At 35.4% G+C, this 25,361-nt stretch overlaps 1 protein-coding gene and 1 long non-coding RNA gene across 4 annotated transcripts; both read left to right on the plus strand.

Moving 5' to 3' along the window:
- LOC129271158 (eukaryotic translation initiation factor 2D-like) lies at window positions 1-24,449 on the plus strand. 3 transcript variants are annotated; one of them, XM_064106311.1, is made up of 14 exons: window positions 1-348; window positions 8,134-8,277; window positions 8,849-9,039; window positions 10,425-10,508; window positions 12,006-12,204; window positions 12,838-13,127; window positions 15,991-16,108; window positions 16,756-16,905; window positions 17,306-17,473; window positions 19,308-19,397; window positions 20,854-20,946; window positions 21,459-21,594; window positions 22,707-22,881; window positions 23,467-24,449. In XM_064106311.1, the coding sequence occupies exons 2-14, from the start codon at window positions 8,222-8,224 to the stop codon at window positions 23,541-23,543; spliced, it is 1,827 nt and encodes a 608-aa protein (XP_063962381.1). In that variant the 5' UTR covers window positions 1-348; window positions 8,134-8,221; the 3' UTR covers window positions 23,544-24,449. The 3 variants fall into 3 exon arrangements, with proteins under 3 accessions (XP_063962381.1, XP_063962382.1, XP_063962383.1); XM_064106312.1 differs by having other exon boundaries at window positions 39-85; XM_064106313.1 differs by lacking the exon at window positions 1-348 and adding an exon at window positions 1,014-1,214.
- On the plus strand, window positions 13,973-15,552 carry LOC135155902 (uncharacterized). The gene is made up of 3 exons (XR_010295031.1): window positions 13,973-14,105; window positions 14,284-14,594; window positions 15,064-15,552. It is a non-coding gene; the product is annotated as an uncharacterized LOC135155902 (long non-coding RNA).
- Window positions 24,450-25,361: the final 912 nt, after the last annotated feature.

The following is a 25,361-nucleotide window of genomic DNA, read 5'->3' on the forward strand; positions in this document are numbered from 1 at the left end:
TGGATATTTACATCCGGTGGTCGTTCCACGTGCAGCGTAGCTAGCTGGGACAAAACTGTTGTGTGTCGGCCTAGGCTAAGGCTAAGTAAAATACTTTTTACTTCTCGGTTTTTCTCATTTTTTTAGAGGGGACACCGAGATTCTATGTTGAATTAATACCGAGAGGCAGATGGATCGATCAGAGCTCCGTAAGCAAGTCTACAAATACCGGTACCGGGTATATTATTACAGAGCTCAGCCTATCCTGACCAGGCCCTGACTCCACTCTCCAGGCAGCGCGGCGGTAGCTGATGTGATTGCTGCCTGTTGTAGCCCACCAGTCGTAGAGGAATTGCCCGCTAGTTCAGCGTGAGTTTGCATGGGCCTAACCCAGAGACCTCCCGCCCGCGCAGCGGGCGGGAGCCCAGAAGCTTACCGTGTATTTGACCATATTCACCGGACTAGGGTGATTTATGGTCTAAATATTTCTCCAAATGAATTGTGAAAACAGAAAGTATACAATTACCACGATTATATGGATGAAAGTCTAACGAGTGGCAGTTTCCTGACATCTGGGAACAGACTGGAACCTCAAAAAAACGAAAAGTTCTCTCCTTCTACCCCCGTTTCGATCGGCCATTTTTGTTAAAAATCGTAACAAAATGGCCGATCGAGACTGGGGTAGAGGAGAGAACTTTTCGTTTTTTTGAGGTTCCAGTCTGTGCCCAGATGTCAGGAAACTGCCACTCGTTAGACCTGTGTGTGAATGACAACAAAAATCCGTATCAAAACAAAAGTAGACGGTGAATTTTTAAAGTAGATGGTGAAAAGGGGTAATTTTTCATGAGGAATCTGCTTATCACATTTTTATTTGCCGCCAAGGTAATCCTTTTGCAGCAAATGTAAACAAAGGGAATTGGTCTCCCAAACTGGAGACTGTCTCTGATATTGGATACCCAAATTCTTTACAAAAGTCTCTGATATCAGAGATAATCTCCCACATTGGAGACAGTCTCCAATATTGGCCGTGCGCCTCTACTGACCAGTGGCAGTCGGGCATGCAACTGGAAATCCTATCTGGAACCAGTTGAGTAACTGGAAATGACTTCCAACTGGAACCAGTTTGGTAACTGGAGATCCTAACTGGAACCAGTTGGGTAACTGGAAATGTCTTCCAACTGGAAATGACTTCTAACTGGAACCAGAAGGGTAACTGGAAATCCTATCTGGAATCAGTTGAGTAACTGGAAATGTCTTCCAACTGGAAATGACTTCTAACTAACTGGAACCAATTGAGTAACTGGAAATCCTAACTGGGACCAGTTGGGTAACTGGAAATGACTTTTAATTGGAACCAGTTGGATAACTGGAACCAATTGGATAACTGGAAATGACTACCAATTGGTTTCCATTTGGAACATTTTCCAGAATTTTACCCAACTGGATCGTCCAATTGAAACCAGTTGATTTGCATATTATCTGCCAATATGTACAGATTAATATTTTATGTGATTTATCATCATTTACAATGTATCTATTCATTTCTTTTCAATCTCAAGTACGTGCCACACTTTTTGAGATAAATGTTTAGAATACTTGCAGTGAAAACCATGTTCATAAATATAGATTATAATTACAATAGGTTAAAATAGTACACCACTAACTGTTACCAAAATACATCAAATAAAACATATTTGAAGATCTTCCATATAAATATATACATATGAAAGTCTGTATTTTAATTTTTATCAATGCCCTTTACATTGGTATTAATAGACATATAACACTGCTTCAGTGTTGGCATGAGCAATAGTTAGTGCAAATGCTAATTAATTTGTAACTAATTAAGTTAATTCCAATTGGATCCAGTTGGAAACCAATTGGTTTCAACTGGTTCCAGTTGCCTCCTATTGGTTTCAACTGGAACCAATTGAAACCAGTTGCCTCCAATTGGATTCAACTGGTTTTAATAGGGAAATTGGAACAACTGGAACAAATTGAAACCGATTGCCAACTGGTTCCAGTTGCTCAATTGGTTTTAACTGGAACCAATTGGCAACTAGCTGGTTTCAATTGGAACCAGTAGTTCCAATTTCCATATTGAAACCAGTTGGCCAACTAGTTTCAATTGGTTTTGCTCTAATTGGTTTTAACTGGATTTTGGTCCTGGGAGTTGTTCCAATTTCCCTGGTTTCAATAGGGAAATTGGTACAACTCCCAGGACCAAAATCCAGTTGAAACCAATTAGAGCAAAACCAATTGCCAACTGGTTCCAGTTGCTCAATTGGCAACTAGCTGGTTTCAATTGGAACCAGTTGTTCCAATTTCCATATTGAAACCAGTTGGCCAACTGGTTTCAATTGGTTTTGCTCTAATTGGTTTCAACTGGATTTTGGTCCTGGGTGGCTACAAATTAAGTGCAAATTAACACACAGCACCACCCTCCCAAAGTCTTATTCTTAAAGCTAGGAAACCAACTGAAAACCCAAGAAGAGAAGCAATCTTATTGGAAAGAGTAAAATGAGAGGAACAATAAAAAAAAAGGTTTCATCAAAATTGTTTATGAAATAAGCAAGTTATGGACGTTTAAAAAGTCCTGTATTTTCTATGGGGACCCTCAAATTGGCAAACGTGCTTCAAAATGGCTGATTTTGTGGACAACTCTCCATTTTGTTTCGTACACAAATTTTCAGATTTTCCTCATCTAATATCTTTCAAATTGCATCTTGCCTCCTGAGCACATCATTTGTCATGGGAAAATATAAGTCACATCACATATGTCAAGATCAGGAGGAGATAATGTGAAAATATGTAAAATAATTAAAGGGGAAAATCTGAGAATTAAATGCGGAGGTGTCAACAAAATCAACCATTTTGAAGCACGTTTGCCAATTTGAGGACCTCCATAGAAGTACAACAAGACTTTCGAACGTCCATAACTTGCTTATTTCATAACAGGTTTTGATGAAACTTTTTTAATTTGCTTCTCATTTTACTCTTTCCAATAAGATTGCTTCTCTTGGGTTTCGGTTTCCTACAGTATAACATCATCATGATCATTACCTAGGCTATGATAACAAAATTAATCACATCTTGACTTGACATTTCATTTTTTGTCTGGCATGGCCTTGCCCTTGGCCCAAATTAAGCATGGCTTGGCTGAGGTGAGGGCATGAAGCTGCTTTTATATTGATTTTGCTGAATGAAGTTCGACACAGACCTAGTGGGCCGTACCCCTGTGAATTGTAATCACTTTTCCTGTTGCTGCAGCATGGTTAGTCTGGTTTTGTAAGAAAAAAGTTTTTGTTCAACTTGCTCTTTAAAAAAATTTAAATTCTGCATCAAGTTGTTCCCCAAACTTGTCGTCTGCGCAGTCCCCCTTATGTGCACACACGTGTGTCTGCGCAATTCTAGTTGAAGAAGATATGCAACAAACACAAACTTTACACATGCAATACATATATTCATTAAAAAATCTGATTCAAAATGGTTGAAAAATAAAGAATTTGAAACAGAGATTTTGTGAAATAAGATATTCATGTTAAATCTTAACTCAAATCGTTAGGTGCGCAGACTTGGGGACCACTATCATACTTGGTAGTTATGATTTTGGTAGATGTGACTGTGAGCCCATGGTGAGAATGATGGGGTCAAAAGGTCAAATAATATGATGGCATGTCCATCGATCCCCTTTAAGTTTTTGTTCAACTTGTTCTAATTTCTTTATATCTGCATCAATTTTTATCACACTTGCCTGGGTCAAATGGTTTGTTGGCTTGGCCTTGGGTAATATCACATATATATGTTTGTTGCCAAGGATGATGGGGTCAAAAGGTCAAATAATATGATGGCATGTCCATCGATCCCCTTTAAGTTTTTGTTCAACTTGTTCTAATTTCTTTATTTCTGCATCAATTTTTATCACACTTGCCTGGGTCAAATGGTTTGTTGGCTTGGCCTTGGGTAATATCACATATATATGTTTGTTGCCAAGGATGATGGGGTCAGAGGTCATCAAAAGGTCAAGTTTTTGTTCAAATTTATATAATTTCTTTATTTCTGCATCAATATAGTGTTTACACTTGGTACAAATGATCTTTGGGTATTAATTACCATTTGTGTGTGTTAATTGTTGAGGATGAACGGGGTCACAAGGTCAAGATTTTGCTCAACTTGCTCTCATTTTTTTTATTTCACCAATTATGATCACACTTGTACAAATTGCCAATACCACATGTGTGGTCATGAGGATGATTGGGTCAAAGGTCATCTATGGGTCAAATGATATGAGGTCATGTCCATTTTTTCAAGTTTTTGTTCAACTTGCTCTCATTTCTTTATTTCTGTATCAATTGTGTTTACACTTGGTAGTTGATCCTTGGGTAATACTACGTGTGTGTTCATGAGGATGATAAGGTTAAAGGTCATCTTGGGTCAGAAGGTCATATTGCATTGATCACAAAATCAGGCGAGACTGGTGGTTCGTGAACCGCCTTGTGTGAATTTTATCCATCTATTTTTATTCACCAAGACACCAGGGGCGGTATTCTGAAAACGTTCTTATCTTAATTTTGTTCTTATCTACGTCACAATCTCAAATTGGTATTCTGAAAACGTTGTTATCTTTTTCTTATCTTTTGTTCTTATCTTTTTCTTATCTTGCTAAATATCCTATGCTGAGCGCGTAAATGTATTACTCGTGCATATAATACAAAAGCGCGCTAAAAAGATAAGAACAAAATGTAGATAAGTGGTATTCTGAAAACGTTCTTATCTTTTCTCTCTCTTATCTTTCACAATATTTATGATATTTCAGATATCTAGAGGGTTATCATATCTCACGATGTCCGCGTTCTTTCTTGCTTAAAATCGATGGCCACTAGTAACAAGTACCCACAAATATTCCTCCCACCCTTTCTTTCATTCACCCTTTATTTTCCCGTCTCTTTTTTCTATCCCTTTTTTCTTTATTTATTTTCTCTTTTTCTTCCTTTCTATCTGTCTTTCTTCCTTTATAGTGTCTGTCTTTCTTCCTTTCTTTAAGTTCATTCTTCATTTATATCTTTTGTTTTATTCTTTTGAATCTTAATTTCTTTACTTTTCTTTTGCTTTGTTTCATTTATTCTTCATCTTTCTTCCTTTTTTATTTTCCCTTTTCATTTTATCCCTTTCTTTCTTTTCTTGAATAAGTCTTTATTTCTGCTTTTATTCTTTCCCCTTTCTCTCTTTCTTTTCTTTTCATTTTTCTTCCGTCACATTTTTGTAATCTTTTTATTTCTTCCTTATTTTTTTTCTTTCATCTTTATACGTGCTTTTCCTTTTGTTCCCTTTTTCTTTCTTCCCTTAATATTAATTTTTCCCCTAATTTTTTTTTCTTTTCTTTTTTTCTTTTTATTTTTGGGTTCTTTTTTACTTTTTTCGTTCATTCGTTTGTTCTTTCTTTCATTTTTTTAAATTTCTGCTTTCTGACACTCTTGTGTCTTATTTACTTTCTTGTGTTTTATTCTTTATTTTTGTTCATTCTCTATTTACTCTCTTTCTTTACTTTCCTCTCTGTGTCTTTCTTCTATCAATTTAAAAAAATCTTTTTCTTTATTCTTTCCATTAATGTTTTTTCGTTTTCTTTTTTTTATTCATTCTTCACTTTTCCTGACTTTTTATTTTCCCTTTTCGTTCCTTTTCTTTCTTTCAATTTACCTTTCTTTCTTTTTATCTTTCTGTAATCTTTATTTTTGCTTTAATTTTCCTTTCATTTTTTTCTCTCATCTTTATTTCTTAGTTTCATTATCCTTTTCCTCTCTTCCTTCACTTTTTACATTTTCTTCTTTCGTTTTCTCTTTCTTTCACACTGTCTTTTTTTTTTCAAACTTTTCTTTTTCGCTTCTTTATTACTTCATTTGATCTTTTTCTAAACTTTTTTATTTTGTCCTTTTACTTTCTTTATTTTTTCTTCCTCACTTTATCATTGATGATCGTTCTATTTCTTTTTCCTCATTTTATTATTCTTTTCTTTTTATAATTTTGAGTTCTTTTTGCTTGCTTACTTTCGTTTACTCTTTTATTTCTTTCATTATTTTCTGCTTTGTTCCTTTCATCTTTTTTTTAAATTTCTGCTTCATTCTGACACCTTTCTGTCTACTTACTTTTTTTCTTCATATTTTATTCTTTATTTGTACCTGCTTTATTTACTTTTTTTCTTAACTTTCTTTCTTACTTTATTTTGTGCACGTGTCTCGAAATAATAATCAGTCATTGCGTATAAAATGCCTATTTCGCGCAATGAGCCAGAAACTGTACGCACAGCGCCCATGATATTCTCTTGACATAAGGAACGCTTCTATTGGTTAAACTGCCAATAATATAAAGCGCATTTTGATTGGTAATATCCTAAAAATGGGCGTGTTGAAGATAAGAAGGAGGCAGTCCTTACAAAGATAAGAACGCGTTAAGAAGATTTTCAGAATACCGATTTGCAATGATTTTAGCGTCTTATCAATGAGATAAGATAAAAGATCAGAACGTTTTCAGAATACCACCCCAGATTTCCAGAAATTTTAGTCTTATTTTTTGTAAAGTAGCTAGACTCCCACTTCTAGAAATTTAGGTCAACATTTGGCAACATGCAGATATGGCCAATAAGCCAGTAATTAGCCTAAGTTAAGCCGGCCTAATGTTAACAGGCATGATGATTAACTGTAACTTAGTAGGACTGTCTGGTGATTAAAAAAATGAATAAAAGGAGAAATTAAGCAGATGTCTGTAAAGTTGTGGATGTATGTTAAAATGTGATTTGCTGTATTGAACTATTGAATTGAAATCAAGGAATTAGTAACTGATACCGTATTTGGCAAAAATCTATCAAAGTAAGTTGAGTTATCTAGAGTTGTAATCTGATGTTCAATTTCTCAGTATGGTACCTGGTTTCAATTCCACACACCATATATCAGGTCACATGTGTGGTTTTTTGGGGGGAACTGAAGATTTTTTTAAGATGGATTAGGAAGCAGAAAATTGAAAATTTAGCAAATTTGAACTGTGATATGAATGCAAAACTCTTATAATATGGGGATTTCAAAATCAGTGACATGACAGTGCAGGGACAACTCTATTTGCTCCAATGCACAAAATCACACCTAATTTAATCTTGTTTTATAAGCCAGATTATTTTTGTCAGAATTATATATGCTGTCTTTGTTAAAGGTCAAGTCCACCCCAGAAAATTGTTGTGTTGAATTGATAGAGAAAAATCAAACAAACATAACGCTGCAAATTTCAACGAAATCGGATGTAAAATAAGAAAGTTATGACATTTTTAAGTTTCGCTTATTTTTCACAAAACGGTTAAATGCACAACTCAGCGATATGCAAATGAGCGAGTGGATGATTTCCGTCACTCACTATTTCTTTTGTTTTTTATTGTTTGAATAATACAATATTACAATTTTTACAGATTTTACAATAAGGACCAACTTAACTTAACAATAAACTGTTAAAATAATGGTAATTCCACATGTTCAGGGGGAAATACAACTTTGTTTCACTTGACAAGGAGGAGAAAATTATAATATTTCATATTTCATATAATAAAATACAAAAGAAATAGTGAGTGGGTGACGTCATCAGTCTTCCAATTTGCATACTGACCAGGATGTGCATATAACTGTTATGTGAAATTAAGCGAAACTTTAGAATGTCATAATTTTCTTATTTTACATCCGATTTTGATGAAATTTTCAGTGTTTTGCTTGTTGGATTTTTTTTCTTTTTTTCAAATCTACATTTTGTTGGGGTGGACTTGTCCTTTAATATATTGATTACCAGAATACCAGTACACCTAAAAGGAATGGTGCTAACTTAGGAGAAAACATCAAATTCCTTAGTTGTCCCTTTAGATTATGTGGTGTACCCAAGGGTTTTATTCTGGGTCTCTTATTGTTTTGATCAATGCTTGTCAGCATTATCACATACAGTTTTTGCAGATGACAACAGCATATGACTAGCTGATAAAAGGCATTTACCCGGTATAAGAATTTTAAGAATTTGCTAGTGAATTAAGCCATGTAAAACACCTCCATCTTCATTCCTCCCCCCCTCATATGCAGCAAGAGGCAAGATATTGATGTTAAAATATTCTATTCTCCTTTAAATTTACAGGTCAAGACCAAAGAGGGACTTGTCCTGAGTTGAAGTTCCTGCTCTATTTTTAATTGTTCATCATAGATTAGTGGATATATATAACACCATGTTCAAGAAGCCATTTCATGTCAAGTCTAATGCTGCAATGAAAGGATCAGATAAGTAAGTGGAAACTATTTTATTTTTATTTAAAATTTTTAATGTTGTCAAAACATTTTACATGTACAATGTACCAAGCCTTCTTATAAACCAAAGCAAAATTGGTTGACACACTTTTCCTCTTGAAACCTAGGATTTTGTTTTCAATTCCCACATCAACTTCCCTTCCTTCTCTCTTTAATCATCCTCCTTGATCCCCTCTGTCTCTTTTTTTTCATGAGGTGATTCCTCAGTTCTCTAGCCTGATTATAAACGGGAAGGAATCTAATAAAAATTTGTGTTTTTGTGTCTGCATTTCTATACGTGTTCTAGTGGAAATTTAGTCGATTTTGCTCCAATTGCCCTCACCCAGGTTAATTTTCACTTAAAACGCCTTGGATTTAGATTATTATTTTTTTACCATCATGCTCTTTTCTATAAGCCTTACATATTTTCTTATATTTATGTAAGTTGAATGTTACGTGAGTCAAAGCTATCAGTTCCAACCCATTATAATTCTTCGAGCTTGACTGTATTTTGCATTGGATTGCTCTTTATCTTTTCTTCTTACTTTTCTGTCTGTCTCTGTCCCCAGGCGTAAGATGAAGAGCTCTGTCCTGCTGCAGTTTAGTGAAATCACCTCAGACCAGGTGGATTCCATCTTTCCTAACAAAGCCCAGACAACTTCAATGAAGATCCAGACACACACAGGGGAACATATGGTGGTCTACTGCGTAGATGGGGTTCCGGCTTTCTTCGAGAATGAGAAGGTTCTTTATCCTACAGGTAATTCATTTTCAGAATTGAATGGCAGCCAAGTTCATATTATTAAGACAATTCTATTTGCATGTCAGAACTTTAGAGAAATTTGTACTTGTGTCTCACAATCATAAGAATTAGACAATCTATGAAATTTATTAAAGTAATAATCTTCGTGATAATGGATGATGGTCTATGAAATCTACATCCAGTATTGAATGGGTACATCTGTAGCTTAGGAAGTAATCAATCACATGGGATGTGAACCATGTAAATACCATAAATATACAAGAAAATGCATATATCTACATTTCACCTATCAATCAAATAGTGAATTTTACGTCAGTCAAGAAGGGGTGATTTTGAAAGTAAAACATTTGCTAGTATTTGAATGTAATACATACAGTATGTCACTAATCCCTTTCTGAATTCAATATAAAAAAAATCTTTCATGTAGTCAAAATGCGAAAAATATTTGTAATGAAGAAGTGACAATGCTGCTTCCAAGTCCAGCATCCTACTTCATACAGTGCGTCCCAGAAAAAAAACGAAACCGAGATTAAGCAATGATTTATCATAACTTTATCACAAATACAATAGACAAATGACCTACCAATGTAAAGCTTAGAATCTCCTCTTTCATCTAATATTACTTAGATTATTCCTCATTCACGCATGAGTGAGTAAAAACAATTTGAAGAAAGGATACAAAAAACTCATTTGGCGGGGGGTATCTGAATTTCAAAAGGAAAATCACTTGCCTAAAAAGTTCAATATCTGCTCTTTTATTTGATACCTTAATCACAAAAAATGGTCAAGAAGTAAAAAGTTATGTTCCCTCGAAACAATGCTTGTATTTCTATAATTTCATTAAATAAACGTGTTTTCACCGGTTTCCCACAGAAGCTATCACATGGTTAACAAAAGACTTAATGCATGGCTGATTGTCAACAAAACGGAGTGTCAAGTGAATTTGAACGCTAGCCTGTAGAACCTCTTCCATTTTATGAAATTATTGAAATTCAAGCCTTATTTCAAATAATCAGAACTTTGTTATTTCTTGACCATTTTCTGTAATTAAGGTATCAAATTAAAGAGCAGATATTGAACTTTTTAAAAATGTGGTTTTCTTTTTGAAACCCAGATACAGCCCGCCAAATGACTTTTTGGTATCACCTCTTCAAATTGTTATTGCTCACTCATGCATAAATGAGAAATAATCTAAGTAATTTCAGATGAAAGAAGAGATTCTAAGCTTTACAATGGTAGGTCATTTGTCTATTGTCTTTGTGATTAAGTTATGATAAATCATCAATAAATCTCAGTTTCGTTTTTTGTGGGATGCACTGTATATTGAAAATAAGTTGTTGAGTACAACTGCTTGTTATCTATTTAAATTTCATCAATCACAGTTTACACGCTCTGGAAATGTCCATCATTGCTACCATGTCTCACTACATTCCCTGCTGTAATAGAGAAATTGATTGGAGGAGCTGGTATGTAGTCATTATTTTAGTCAGCAAGAAATTAAAGTAGTACTTGTTGTGGTTTTAGTAGTAGTAGTAGTAGTAGTAGTAGTAGTAGTAGTAGTAGTAGGTAGTAGTAGGTAGTAGTAGGTAGTAGTAGTAGTAGTAGTAGTAGTAGTAGTAGTAGTAGTAGTAGTAGTAGTAGTGGTAGTGGTAGTGGTGGTGGTGGTGGTGGTGGTGGTGGTGGTGGTCGTAGTAAGAGTAGAAGAAGAAATAGCAGCAGTCGTAGTATTATTATTATTAGGCTAGTAGTAGTAGTAGTAGTAGTAGTAGTAGTAGAAGGAGAAGGAAGAAGAAGATGAAGAAGAAGAAGAAGAAGAAAGAAGAAGAAGAAGAAGAAGACGAAGAAGAAGAAGAAGAAGAAATAAAAAAGAAGTAGGAGTGGTGGTGGTAGTAGTGGTGGTGGTGGTGGTAGTAGTGGTGGTGGTGGTGGTGGTGGTGGTGGTGGTGGTGGTGGTGGTGGTGGTAGTGGTGGTAGTGGTAGTGGTAGTAGTAGTAGTAGTAGTAGTAGTAGTAGTAGTAGTAGTAGTAGTAGTAGTAGTAGTAGTAGTAGTAGTAGTAGTAGTAGTAGTAGTAGTAGTAGTAGTAGTAGTAGTAGTAGTAGTAGTAGTAGTAGTAGTAGTAGTAGTAGTAGCAGCAGCAGCAGCAGCAGCAGCAGCAGCAGGAGTAGAGTAGAGTAGAGTAGAGTAGAGTAGAGTAGAGTAGAGTAGAGTAGAGTAGAGTAGAGTAGAGTAGAGTAGAGTAGAGTAGAGTAGAGTAGAGTAGAGTAGAGTAGAGTAGAGTAGAGTAGAGTAGAGTAGAGTAGAGTAGAGTAGAGTAGAGTAGAGTAGAGTAGAGTAGAGTAGAGTAGAGTAGAGTAGAGTAGAGTAGAGTAGAGTAGAGTAGAGTAGAGTAGAGTAGAGTAGAGTAGAGTAGAGTAGAGTAGAGTAGAGTAGAGTAGAGTAGAGTAGAGTAGAGTAGAGTAGAGTAGAGTAGAGTAGAGTAGAGTAGAGTAGAGTAGAGTAGAGTAGAGTAGAGTAGAGTAGAGTAGAGTAGAGTAGAGTAGAGTAGAGTAGAGTAGAGTAGAGTAGAGTAGAGTAGAGTAGAGTAGAGTAGTAGTAGTAGTAGTAGGAGGTAGAGGTAGTGGTAGGTGGTGGTGGTGGTGGTTATTAGAGAAGAATAAGGAACTGATGTAAAGTAGAAAGTGTACAAGTATTCATAATATAATTAATAGCAGTAGAGTAGTCATTTTGTCATAAATATAAAGAACAAGAGGGAAAAGAAGGATGAGGAGAAGGGGGCAGAGGAGGAAAAGGAAGAAAGAAAGAGGAATATTAATGAAGTTGCTGGAGGAAAAGTATTTGATGTTACGATTACATGTATACTGTTGTTTTCATGTTAACAATATGATAAATGATGATGGATTATAAATCATGATGACCCTGTGAATTTCAATTGATCATTATTTCTTATGATACCTTTCTTCAGATCTCATGCTACCAGGGGTAGTCATGTCAGAGACGGGACTTCCCCTTCTGGAGAAATCACAACTATGCAGTGTGAAGGTTGTTGGTAACCTTGCTCCTATTGCTATAGGAACTGCCTCCATGTCATCATCAGATATGTTGGGTTGTGCAATGAAAGGAAAGGGAGTGTTCACACTGCACTGTTTTGGTGATCACCTGTGGTAATATTACTACCGGTATTGTGTTATATTTCTCCCCCCCCCCTATTTTCTATCCCGTCCTCTTCTCTCCTCCCTTCTCTCCTAGGCCTCTTCTTTGTCTTTCCTTGATTGCATGTTATGTTTCTCTTCAATCTCTCATCTATTTGTTATCTTTCTATTTCCATAACTGAAATTGAAATATTTCAATATCTTGATATCTTGTTGAAATAATTGCAGTTGCCAGTGTAAGGATAAGTTTCATTTTACATTGCTGAAATAATTTAACTGTATGGCACTGTTGACTTATTTTTTTCTGTGATATTTTTCTATACATGTAATTTGTGTATGTCTATTGTTTGAATATTTAACCAGGGAATAATTTTGCTAGCATTTTTTGGTCCTAAGTGGAAATCTTTTCCTGGTCTTGCAATAATTATAAACATATTTATGTATAAAAATTTATGTTTTACTGTAGCAAAGAGAGATATTCAACTTAATATGATATTCTACTAAAGATCTATAGGTGATAAGAATAATTTGAAAGATGAATCATGTATGTTAAATAAATATTATTTTGCGAATGAAGATGATATATAACTAGGCCTAATATATAGATACTTCTACCTTGTGCCTTTATCTTTTCCACAATTGCAGGGCAACTGGTGGCAAACTTAAACCACCACAGATCGACCCGATCCCTCAAGACTCGCCATCGCACAGTGATAGTGCCACCAATGTTGAGAACTCTGCAGGAAGTGACAATAAGACAAACAGGACTGATGGCCAGAGGGTGGCTGATGGAGACGTATGCCAAGGAGATGAAGAGGGTGGGGTCAGGGATGGTGGTATTGAGGAAGAAGTTGCTGGTCTATTGCTGGGTGGAGGAGCAGTCGGAGGAGAGGAGGTAGTGGAAGAAGATGCAGCGGAAGAAGTTTCACCCATAGGTGAGTGGTGGTGGCAAAATTTTATACTGTGTGATTAAAAAAAAACTTGACATCTCACAAATCTCCAGTTTAAGGAAAAATATTAATGAACACATTATTATTATATATGGCCTGTAAGAGTGTATTCTCCCAAATAATGTGATACCATATGTATGTGGTATGTGTTAATGCTTAGATAATCAGGAGGTATTCTTTGCAGTGATGTAAATTTTGATTTGCTCCACAAAGTAAGGCATGACTGCAATTAATGAATCCATATCCAGATGTCGGTGATGTCATAATCCTTCATGGGTTGCATTAAAATCTATTTCAAAACAGCTTTTCAATATTTTACATTGTAATTGTTAATCACTTTTTAGTATCAATTCTCAAATAAATTTCATTGAAAAGGGATTTGCAAATGTATTTACTAACTCACATAGGAGTATGACATTGGCATCTGGATTCATTCATTGCAATCATGCCTTACTTTGGCGCAAATCAAAATTTACATCACTACGAAGAATACCTAATGATTATCCAAGCGTGGAGACATAATCATATCACATAAGTATGATATCACATTATTTGAGAGAAGATACTCTTTCCAGCCATATATATTGATTTTGTGTTCGTGACACATTTTTCCTTGGAATTGGGGATTTGTGAGGTGTCAATTTTTTTTTTACTCACAATTTTAGTTGTGAGTGCAGTGTTTATGTATCACGGCCATTTGTTCATCATAGCATCTTCATAAATAGAAATGGTGCCGGGTGAATTTAATGTTTTATATATTTTTTTTCAACCTTGGAATAGTTTTTGTCTCGCCTGCGTAGCGGAGCCAGACATAGGTTTCACTATTTCCGGCGTCGTCGTCAACAATTGTGTTGTACACCCAATAACTTTCTATAGCTTTGAGGTGGGATCACCAAATTCATACCAGAGGTCCATCTCCTGAAGGCACAGGTCAAGTTCGAATATGAGTCAAATTGGAATAAGGTCAAAGGTCAATGAACTTGCCATGACTAGCACTGTGCTGTGTTGTACACATAATAACTTTGTACACCCAATAACTTTCTATAGCTTCGAGGTGGGATCACCAAATTCATACCAGAGGTCCATCTCCTGAAGGCACAGGTCAAGATCGAATATGAGTCAAATTGGAATAAGGTCAAAGGTCAATGAACTTTCCATGACTGGCACTGTGCTGTGTTGTACACATAATAACTTTGTACACCCAATAACTTTCTATAGCTTCAAGGTGGGATCACCAAATTCATAACAGAGGTCCATCTCCTGAAGGCACAGGTCAAGTTCGAATATGAGTCAAATTGGAATAAGGTCAATGAACTTTCCATGACTGGCACTGTGCTGTGTTGTACACATAATAACTTTCTATATCTTCGAGGTGGGATCACCAAATTCATACCAGAGGTCCATCTCCTGAAGGCACAGGTCAAGTTCGAATATGAGTCGAATTTGAATAAGGTCAAAGGTCAAAGGTCAATGGACTTTCCATGACTGGCACTGTGCTGTACACATAATAACTTTCTATATCTTCGAGGTGGGATCACCAAATTCATACCAGAGGTCCATCTCCTGAAGGCACAGGTCAAGTTTGAATATGAGTCGAATTTGAATAAGGTCAAAGGTCAATGAACTTACCATGACTGGCACTGTGCTGTGTTGTACACATAATAACTTTTTATATCTTCGAGGTGGGATCACCAAATTCATACCAGAGGTCCATCTCCTGAAGGCACAGGTCAAGTTTGAATATGAGTCGAATTTGAATAAGGTCAAAGGTCAATGAACTTTCCATGACTGACACTGCTGTGTTGTACACACAATAACTTTCTATAGCTTCGAGGTGAGATCGCCAAATTCATAACAGATGTCCATCTCTTGAAGGTACATGTCAAGTTCGAATATGAGTCGAATTTGAATAAGGTCAAAGGTCAATGAACTTTCCATGACTGGCACTGTGCTGTGTTGTACACACAATAACTTTCTATAGCTTTGAGGTGAGATCGCCAAATTCATAACAGAGGTCCATCTCTTGAAGGTGCAGGCCAAGTTCAAATGTGAGCCGAATTTGAATAAGGTCAAAGGTCAATGAACTTTCCATGACTGCCACTGTGCTGTGCTGTACACAATAACTTTCTATATCTTCGAGTTAGGATTGCCAAATTCATACAAGAGTTCCATCTTTTGAAGGTGCAGGTCAAGTTCAAATGTGAGTTGAATTTGATTAAGGTCAAATGTCAATGAACTTTCCATGACTGGCACTGCTGTGTTGTACACACAATAACTTTCTATAGCTTCGAGGTGGGATCGCCAAACTCGTAACAGAGGTCCATCTAAGTCATATAGCATACATGTAGTTTTGACATGCAGTCTCTTCATGACTGCAATATGCAGGCGAGACAACGCTTGGCGTTTGCCTTGTTATAAAGTAATAATTGTTTAACACCTTATCTGTATAGTTTGAATGATGTTTTATGAATTACTTTTTTTCATGGGCACTTTCTACTGCCTTTGGCCTTTTTCTTCATGATCAGAGGTTAAAAGAAAAGTTTGATGGATTCAAGATTTGAATTGCCATTGTACTGAAAAAGAATGTTTTGGGATGAAATCTTTAGACAGAATCTCATTTTAACAGAAACAATAGTGCCTCTAGAAAAGTAAATTTTAAAGAATATAGAAAATGACAATGATATAGGAAGTAAGACCAATTGAAGAAGTATGTGTCAAAGATAGTGGGCTTATCTGACTTTCAATGTAGATTGTTATATCTTCATTATAGTAATGTAAAAGAAAGAAAAGATTTCATAAATTCAACAATCAGAATAATGATATTAATGCCATGGTCTTGTATTTACAGATGCCATGGATGAACTTCTCCGCCAGTGTTTATTACACAGTCTCAAGAAAAAAGTGAAGCCTTCAGACTTGCCATTGCTGACGAGCTCATTGTATAGGAATCATATGCAGACATGCTGGTAAGTTCAAACTTGATTTGTCATTTCAATCATTCCGAACATCCATTCTTATATTTATTCTTTTGTTTATTAAGTCTTTCACTCATTCATTCATTTCAGTTTATTCGGAAAAAAATTGAGAAGTCTAAAAATAAATGCTTTCTGCTCATCCATATCTTTTGAGGAACTGAAAATAACAATAATAGTCCATGGTAACTAGCATTACACATAAGGCGCTTTCACAACATTTTGTTGACTGTAGTTATGTAAATAAAATTCTTGTGGCTTGGAATTAGTGTATTTATACTAGTTAAAGAAGCTTAAGGAATAGGTTGTAAAATTTTCACCAACTCTTTGTTACAGAAAAGCACCTTTCATGCCCCTTTGGAATTACCCTTCTGCCGCCACTCATCCTCTCTTTACCACATAGAATTGCACAAATTACATGTGTAAACTCTTTGTAATTATATATAATGACATTAACTTGGTGACTAAAGAAATTCTTTAGGATGTTATCACTATAAATATAGACTTGGGACTTAACAGACTATTGTTATAAGCTATCAAAATCTTTGCATCTGATTGGCTCAGAGTAAATTTGTCAGTGAAAACCACTGACTATTTGTTTCATGAAATGCTCCCCTCTTCTTGTAATTACTCTATGTTAGTCCAGAAGGGAAGAGTCTAGATCTGAAGAAATCCAGCTACAAGAAGTTGTCCAAGTTCCTGCAAGCCATGCAGGAGAAAGGTCTCCTAGATGTGAGGGAGTTGCGCGTTGGTGTTGATAGCGTCACAGCAATCCACAAAAACCATGATGAGTGAGTTAATCAGCTTTAACCCTAATTTAATCAACAAACATAATATTTCAACTTATTGTAGAATCTGATTTGGCACGTCTTTTGTGGTACATGAAGTTATTTGTAACTTACATATAACCCTATGAAACACCCTCATCACCATATTCATTATACTTAACTCTTAAGATCTCAAGCCAAGTCATGCTTGCCTGCCTAAAATCTTACATATAGCTAAGGCCCATACCATATTGTAAAGAGTTAATGTGCAACTAACTTTGCATTTATGGCGATTACCATGGTATCGGGGCTCCGCAGCCAATTACAATCAAGGTTTCCATTTTAGTTGCCATAATGGTGAAGTTATCTGTTGTTACTCAATGAAACAGACCCTTGATCTTTGGTAGTTCTGTTTCCTCTACAGAATACGATATTTTGTACCTTTACCTGATGAAAGCGATTCTGGTGAGCAATCTGGTGCAGCCTCTATCCAATCCTCAAGCTCGAAGGCACCTGAAGGACCCCCAGAGATAAGGCAATTCTATGCTGTATTACCCAACCAAGTACCAGTACTCCAGCACAGTGGGTACAAGTAAGTGTAGAGGATGATGTAATGATTATTACTTGATTGATATCCAGTTCATGAAAAAACATTTTTAAGGGTTCCTTAATAAGCAATCGCTAAGAAAGTCACAAGTGAATGCCCCTCAAAATGAGAGCTGGCCTAGCAACATGAACCAACCCTGCAAAGCCACAAGTAATCAATCAAGATAGTATATGCAATAGGCCTGGGGCGGTATTCTGAAAACGTTCTTATCTTAATTTTGTTCTTATCTACGTCACGTTCTCAAATTGGTATTCTGAAAACGTTCTTATCTTTTTCTTATCTTTTGTTCTTATCTTTTTCTTACCTTGCCTTCCATCCTATGCTGAGCGCGTAAATTTATTACATGCGCTTATAATACAAAAGCGCGCTAAAAAAGATAAGAACAAAATAAAGATAAGTGGTATTCTGAAAACGTTCTTATCTTTTATCTTTCTTATCTTTTACGATATTTATGATAATATTTAAGATAGCTAGATGGTTATCACATCTCACGATGTTCGCGTTCTTTCTTGCTCAAAATAGATTTTACCACTGGTAATAACATGTATTCTTTCCACCCTTTTTTTATAATCCACCCTTTATTTTGTTTTTCACCTTTTTTCTATCCTTTTGTCTTTCTTTCTTTATTCATTTTCACTTTTTCTTCCTTTCTATCTGTCTGTCTATCTTCCTTTCTTTCATTCTTCATTAATATTTTTTGCTTTATTCTTTTGAATTTTTTTATCTCTTCCTTATTTTCATTTTGCTTTGTTCATTTATTCTTCATCCTTCTTCCTTTTTTATTTTCCCTTTTCTTTTTTTTTCCTTTCTTTTTTTCTTTACTAAGTCTTTATTTTTGCTTTTTTCCCTTTTTCTGTTTCTTTCTTTTTCCCCCTTTTTCTTTCTTCCTTCACTCTATTTTTTGCATTTTTCCCCCTTTATTTTCTTTCTTTCATCCATTCTTTCGTCTTTACATTTGTTTTCCCCATTTTATTCATTCATTTTATTTTTTCCTTTTTCTTTCTTTCTTCCTTCCCTTAATTTTTAGGTCTTTTTGTTTCCTTATTTTTCTTTAATATCTTTCTTTTATTTTTTCTTTTTCTTTTTTCGTTCGTTTGTTTTTAATTTTTTTTTCTGCTTTTTGTCACTTTTGTGTCTTTCTTTTTTCTTTTTTTAATCAATTTTCGCTCATTCTTTTTTTCGTTCGTTCTTTAATTCTTTAATCTTCGTTCGTTCAGTGCCCATGATATTCTCTTGACATAAGGAACGCTTCTATTGGTTAAACTGACAATATAAAGCGCATTTTGATTGGTAATATCATAAAAATGGGCGTGTTGAAGATAAGAAGGAGGCAGTCCTTACAGAGATAAGAACGCGTTAAGAAGATTTTTGGAATACCGATTTGCAATGATTTTAGCGTCTTCTTATCTTAATGAGATAAGATAAAAGATAAGAACAAAGATAAGAACGTTTTCAGAATACCACCCCTGTTTACTAAGTTATTCGAATTCACATCACATCACATGAGGTAAAAAAATGAAGGACTTTTCCTGTAGATTTTTTGGTCTTCGATTGACAATTATCAAGACAGTTTAAACTTGTGAAACTTTACATGCGATGAGAAATAGAGGTTTTAAATCATCCCCCCACCAAAACTTGTCCAACAGATCTTCAAATCTTTCCACTTAGCTTCCACTATTTCTGTAGGCAGTCTGTTCCAATCAGAAATTACTCTTTGGCTGAAAAATTTACTTTTGATTTCCAACCGAGATCATCTTGTGAAAAGCTTGAACTTGTGACCTCTTAATTAATCTCTTAATTAATTTGTTTTTACCAACAGGAGAGGATGTTGGATGACAAAAGAAGATGTCAGGAATGCCATTACAGCCTACATTAAGAATGAGAGCTTGGTAGACCAAAATGATTATAGGTAATAACATTTTCATTACAGTGGTTATATATTCCAGGGCTCAGGCTAGCTTGGTAGACCAAAATGATTCTAGGTAATGACCTTTTCATTACAGTGGTTATATATTCCAGGGCTTAGGCTGTTTAACCCTATCCAGGCCGGGGGGGGGGGGGGGGGGGCCTCGGAGGCCCCCCCCTCAACGATTCGCACAATATTTTCGCCGCGAAATTTTTTTTATCCGTGCCACTCGCTGACTTTTAACTTTTGAGACCAGTTTTGCATCACCCGGGTACGCGGTTCCGAAATCACACAATATTATGTAAGTGCATGTCAGATCAAAAATTGCTCAAAAACGTGATTTTGTGTACAAAGTCAATGCAAATTGTGTTTTCAACCAAAAATCATAAATGTATGATTATATTTAGTTTTGCTGGTCCAAATGTATTTATTTCATGCTGTTTATGATCTCAGAAGAGTCCCCAACAAATTTCATTGAAAAAACAATTAAAACAAAAAGGTCCAAAAATTAAAGAAATTCATAAGAAATTGCAAAAAACAATATAATACATAAGAAATTGATCTGATATCGCAATTTTTTTCATGTACACTTGCTGAGAACACACAAAGAAACCAAAAATTAGAACATTTGGAGCTTTATTTTACGGAGTTAGAGGGAAAAGTATGATTTCGCATACTAATTACGCATAAATTAGCAGAATCACTTAATAGCAATTTGCATGAAATGAATTACTATACAATTTTGTAGATTATGTCCCAGACAACCTGCGTGCCATTTTTCGGCGCGACCGTGCGGCCAACGGCCGAGATCTCAAGGGGGGGCCTGGGAGGCCCCCCCCCCGCCATATGAACTCCTAAAATACCCCGGCCTAGATAGGGTTAATAAAGCTCGTAGTAGGTTATGCACAACTGATGAAATATTCATGTGCTAAATGAAATGCCCATTTTTTTTCCAGATTTGAAACAGTGGGAGTGAATTTTCACAACACTAATTCATGTTTTGATAAATGATGAAACATGTGCAATCAGATAATTTTTTAGCAACAAAAAGTTTTCAACATAAGCTGATGAGGAAACAAAGAATCTGATTTGACCCCCCAAGAACAGGTTACCAGTTATGTGAACTTATGAACAACTTTCTGAAAAACGGCCCGGCGAATGCTAGTAATTACATATTTTTTCCAGAACTAAATTGTGAATTTAAATTATCATTAATCCGATAAAGTCAGACATGGCTGGAAATGTGAAGAATTTGACAAGTAGAAACTTGATTTAAAAAATATATTTATCTCTCTTAGCATTATTTTTTTTCAGGGAGGGGGAGGACATAATACATTCAGAACATACCAAATCCTTCACGATGCTGTTGCAAACAAGAATGAAAGCAGGGTCGCTCATCTCATATGCAATGTTACTATAACTGAGTTTATTGTTGATTGTTTTTTTTTTCATCTTTCAGTCGTGTTACACTCGACCCTATTCTCCATGATGCTGTTGTAAACAAGTCTGAATGCAGCATAACTCATCTCAAATGGGATCAGCTTTTCACAAGGTAAGCTTGTGTTTTGATTTATTAACCGTTAAAGCCTCTCTTTATATCCCTTCAGCCAAGAACATCAGTTTAAGTTCCCAGTTTCCAATGAAAATTTTACTGAATTTTGTAAGAACACAGAAGTCATAGAATTTCACAGGAAACAAATTTTTCCTGGCTAAAATATTTTAGGCCAAAATTTTTCAACACTGAAGAATATGGTGAAAATCACGAAATCCACGAACCAAATGTGGAAAATCTGCTGAGCAACCTGTTTGCAATGTTTAGCATGTGGTCACAAGCTTTATACGCATGCTGTTAGTCCAACTTATGTTTTTCTAATATTTCTACTATTCAAAATTGTCTAATGTATGTTTTGCGCATGTTACAGAAGGAAACAGAATTCAATGTTTACAATACAGTAGAAAACAGAATTTGCCTTTTTAAAAATATAAAACTGAGGACTAAGTGAATTAAATTGTTCCTACCTACTCAAAAATAACAAATATGCTTCTTATATCTTATTACTGTAGGTTTTTGCATAAGATGAATCCTGGTTATCAGATAGTCTTCCCTGGTGAGCTCCCAGCTGGAGTTCAACCTCAGATCCACAAAGGCCAGGTCCAGCCAATCATACTAAAGTTAGACCGCAAAGCAGGCAACAAATGGGTAAGATTTGACCTTTCATTGTGGTCTACGATGATGATCCAGTCAATCGTACGAAGATCTACAGTTTTCTATCAAAATCCCCAAATCGGGCTATATAATTCAGTGTTTTGCATATTTGTATAGAAAACTTTTATTCTTAAATGAAAATCAAACCTTGAAATTCCAAATCTTTATCATCTCTGCGGGAATCAAAATTGGGATGTGTGTGTGTGTTGTGAAGGAGTGAATAATATAAATACAGTAGAATGTAAAGAGCTGAGACCAGCAATATTATCTTGCGTGAGGCTTGGTTCATGTATAAGTTATAAATCAGAAGTGTGTGTTAAGAACTTGCACTTGACTTTTAGGATAACGGATTGTGAAGGTTCATAAGGTCCTATATCTGCTTGGCCATTGACGGCACTTGCTTGAAGAAATGCTCACCATTGCATGTTGAATAATATGCTCTAGATTTCATATGGATTCCTACTCTTAATACCTTCTCCAAATTGCTGTTGATGCCAATGGCAATTACCCCATTTAGTGTTTAGTGCACCCCCTCTCACTGACGTCTGTATGTTCTCCACACACTTCAATGAACGTGCAATCTACTTTGACATTTCTAGCCAATTAGAGGCATGTACTTAGTAGGGCATCATACATGTATAGCACCCTTATATAGTATATATTACCTGCTCTTCCAGAGTTTGCTCATTCTCTTGGGGCCCCATTTCATAAAACTTGTTATAACAAATTTGAAATAATAATAATAATAGCCAATTTTTATAAAGCGCTTTTCCCAGAATGGCGTTACAGCATATTATTACCCCGGTCATTGGATTAATTTCAATCCCGCACGAAAAGTGCACAATTTCCACTCCCTGGGGAGTTTAAATAACAGTTTAATGCTACTGAAATCCTTTAATCTGATTGGCTGTTGGTAAATTTGTTATAGAAATTGTGCATATTGTAACAAGTCATCATGAGACAGGACCCTGGAGATGGCAAGAATATTGCTGAAACATTGAGTTGGGTGATCTTCTGCAGGACCAACAAGTGCCCAAGAAAGATGCATTGTGTACCGTGAAACCTTTACTCTGATTCTATGAACTTTTTTACAAATCCTTCCATAGATCACTGTGATCCAGAACCTAGAACAGTTCAGCCTGGACCCCAAAGAGTTCGCCCACCGGTTGCAGATAGCTGTAGCAGCCAGCACTACGGTCACTGAATGCTCCAATGCCAAGCTTGGCCTTCAGGTCACCGTGCAGGGCAACCAAATAAAGTTCCTTGACAAATTTCTAACAGGTAATTACAAGAAAAAAATGTTTAAGGATTGCTGGTGATGTTTGAGTAATGTAAAGACATATTTCCAGAATTTCATTTCTGATAAAGATACACTGATTTCTTCCTGCTAGGAGAGCTGTTTTATGTCACTGTTCATAAAGTTCCAGATAGCATATGTAATGCTATATGGAACTTTATGTGCCTTTACAGCATCAGTTAAGGTTGGATCATACACAAGTGGTACCCTTTCATAGAAACATGCTTTAAGTGCTTACAATATATGAAATAAACGACAAAAGGTAATTCTGCTTTCCATGTGCATACAATATTCTAAAAGGGTATCACAGAGAAGATTAATTGTTTTCATAATTACCACAGTAATAATGCTCAACGGTCAATCAAAAGGAACTAATCTTTGGATGTGGAGGTTAACATTAGATGGCAAAGGTACCATAAAAGTAATTTTGCTTTTGTGTTCTAAATTGCACCATATACCTCCCAAAGAAGTATGAATGTGGATTTGCTGTAGAATATTAAGAAGTTGTGGCTGGCTGAAACAGTTTTTTTAAAAACATGTTTTATTTCTTTTTGTTTGTGTTGGTGCAGGTCACTACCAAATCCCTAGGAGGTATATCGATGGTCTTCAGCAGACTGCAAAAGCCAAAGGAAAAGGAAAAAGATGATGAAGGCTGTCAATGTTGGGTCATATTATTTTATGTAACAACGATATAGAACTTAATATATTTATATCTATGCATGATAGATTGTATCAAAACATTTTGGAATGATTTTCATTTTGATTTCCCAAGTTGATTCTTAACTTTGTCATTTGAATACGGACTATAAAATGAATAATTTTCATGACTAATAGAGTTCTTAAAGGACAAGGCCACCCCAACAAAAAGTTGATTTGAATAAAAAGAGAAAAATCCAATGAGCATACCACTCAAAAATTCAACAAATTCGGATGTAAAATAAGAAAGTTATAACATTTTTAAATTTTTGCTTAATTTCACGAAATAGATATATGCACATCCCAGTCGGTATGCAAGTTGAGGGAACTGATGACATCACATTTTTTGCTCATTGTCTTGTGAAAAGAAGTTTTGTTCCTCCATGAACATGTGGAATTGACACTGTTTAATATTTTATAGTTCAGTTAAGTTGGTCCTTATTGTCAAATCTGTAAAAATTGAAATTTTGTATAATTCAAACAATAAAAAACAAAAGAAATAGTGAGGGACATCATCGATTCTCTCATTTGCATGTGACTAAATTGTGCATTTAACTACTTTGTGAAAAATAAGCGAAACTTTAAAATGTCATAACTTTCTTATTTTACATCTGATTTTGATGAAATTTTCAGTATTATGTTTGTCTGATTTTTCTCTATTGATTCAGATCAACATTTTCTGAGGTGGACTTGACCTTTAAGTATACTGTCAAAAATAACTAACCAACTCAAAATAATATTTAAAGATATTACAGGCATAAGTTTTTGTACAGTATTGTGTGGCTGATATGTACACTGTACCATGGATCCATTATTTGGATCTATGAGAAATAAAGTGCTATATGAGTAAATTATATTACAGAATGTAATGTGGTGTTAGCTGGTTACACATTATGTTTCTAACAAATTGCTTTGTTCAATGGATATTGTAATTTGAAAAAAATAAGAATAACAAGCAGAGGCCAGAGAGATAAAGAAAGATAAAGAAGAGGGAAAGAGATGAATAGAAAGATAAAGAAGATTGAAAGAAAAAAAAGAAAAGTATGAGATAATTTGAGAAGAAAGATGTGAGAAGGGAGGGTGAAAGGAAACTTAAGAAGGGTAAACACGACTTCAGTAACTAAAGGCAAAGTATAAGTAAAGAAGGGTATAAAAGAAATCTGAGGATCAAAGAAAATGAGCAGAAAGATTAAAAATAGGATGAGAGGGAAGAGAAAGATGGAAAGAAGAAAACGGAAGGAAGAGAAAGGTGGAAAGAAATTGGTGAGAGGAACAAAAACTTGATTGAGGGAGAGATCATAAATTGAATTAAAGATAGTTCGATAAAGTTGTTTTCCAGTTATGAGCGACTTTTACAACAACCAGGGTCGCCTGTCTTTTGTTTGGGTCAAGGCAACATATTTTTGTGTTGAGTTAATCAATACATGAATAGACGGACAAAGTATGCATTTATATCTTGTCTCCATAATGCTGTAATTAGGTAATAATAAAGCAATATTGACTGGCCTCGGGGCAATACGACATATATTGCCCAAACTAGATTTATATCGCCCAAGTCGTAGATGAGGGTGATATCAATTTAGTGAGGGCAATATATGTCATTTCACCCCCAGGCTAGTCAACATTGCTATTATTATCCAAATCAGACATCTGGGCCTCTGAACTTAACCATTGTGGCGTACTTGAAATGACGCGTCCCTGGCCTGGGGACGCAGTGTCCAGCGTTGCCTGAACTTGATTAAAATTATGACGTATACCGGCAGCACTG

Source organism: Lytechinus pictus, chromosome 11 (assembly GCF_037042905.1).
Source record: "Lytechinus pictus isolate F3 Inbred chromosome 11, Lp3.0, whole genome shotgun sequence".
In the NCBI taxonomy this organism is placed as follows: Eukaryota; Metazoa; Echinodermata; class Echinoidea; order Temnopleuroida; family Toxopneustidae; genus Lytechinus; species Lytechinus pictus.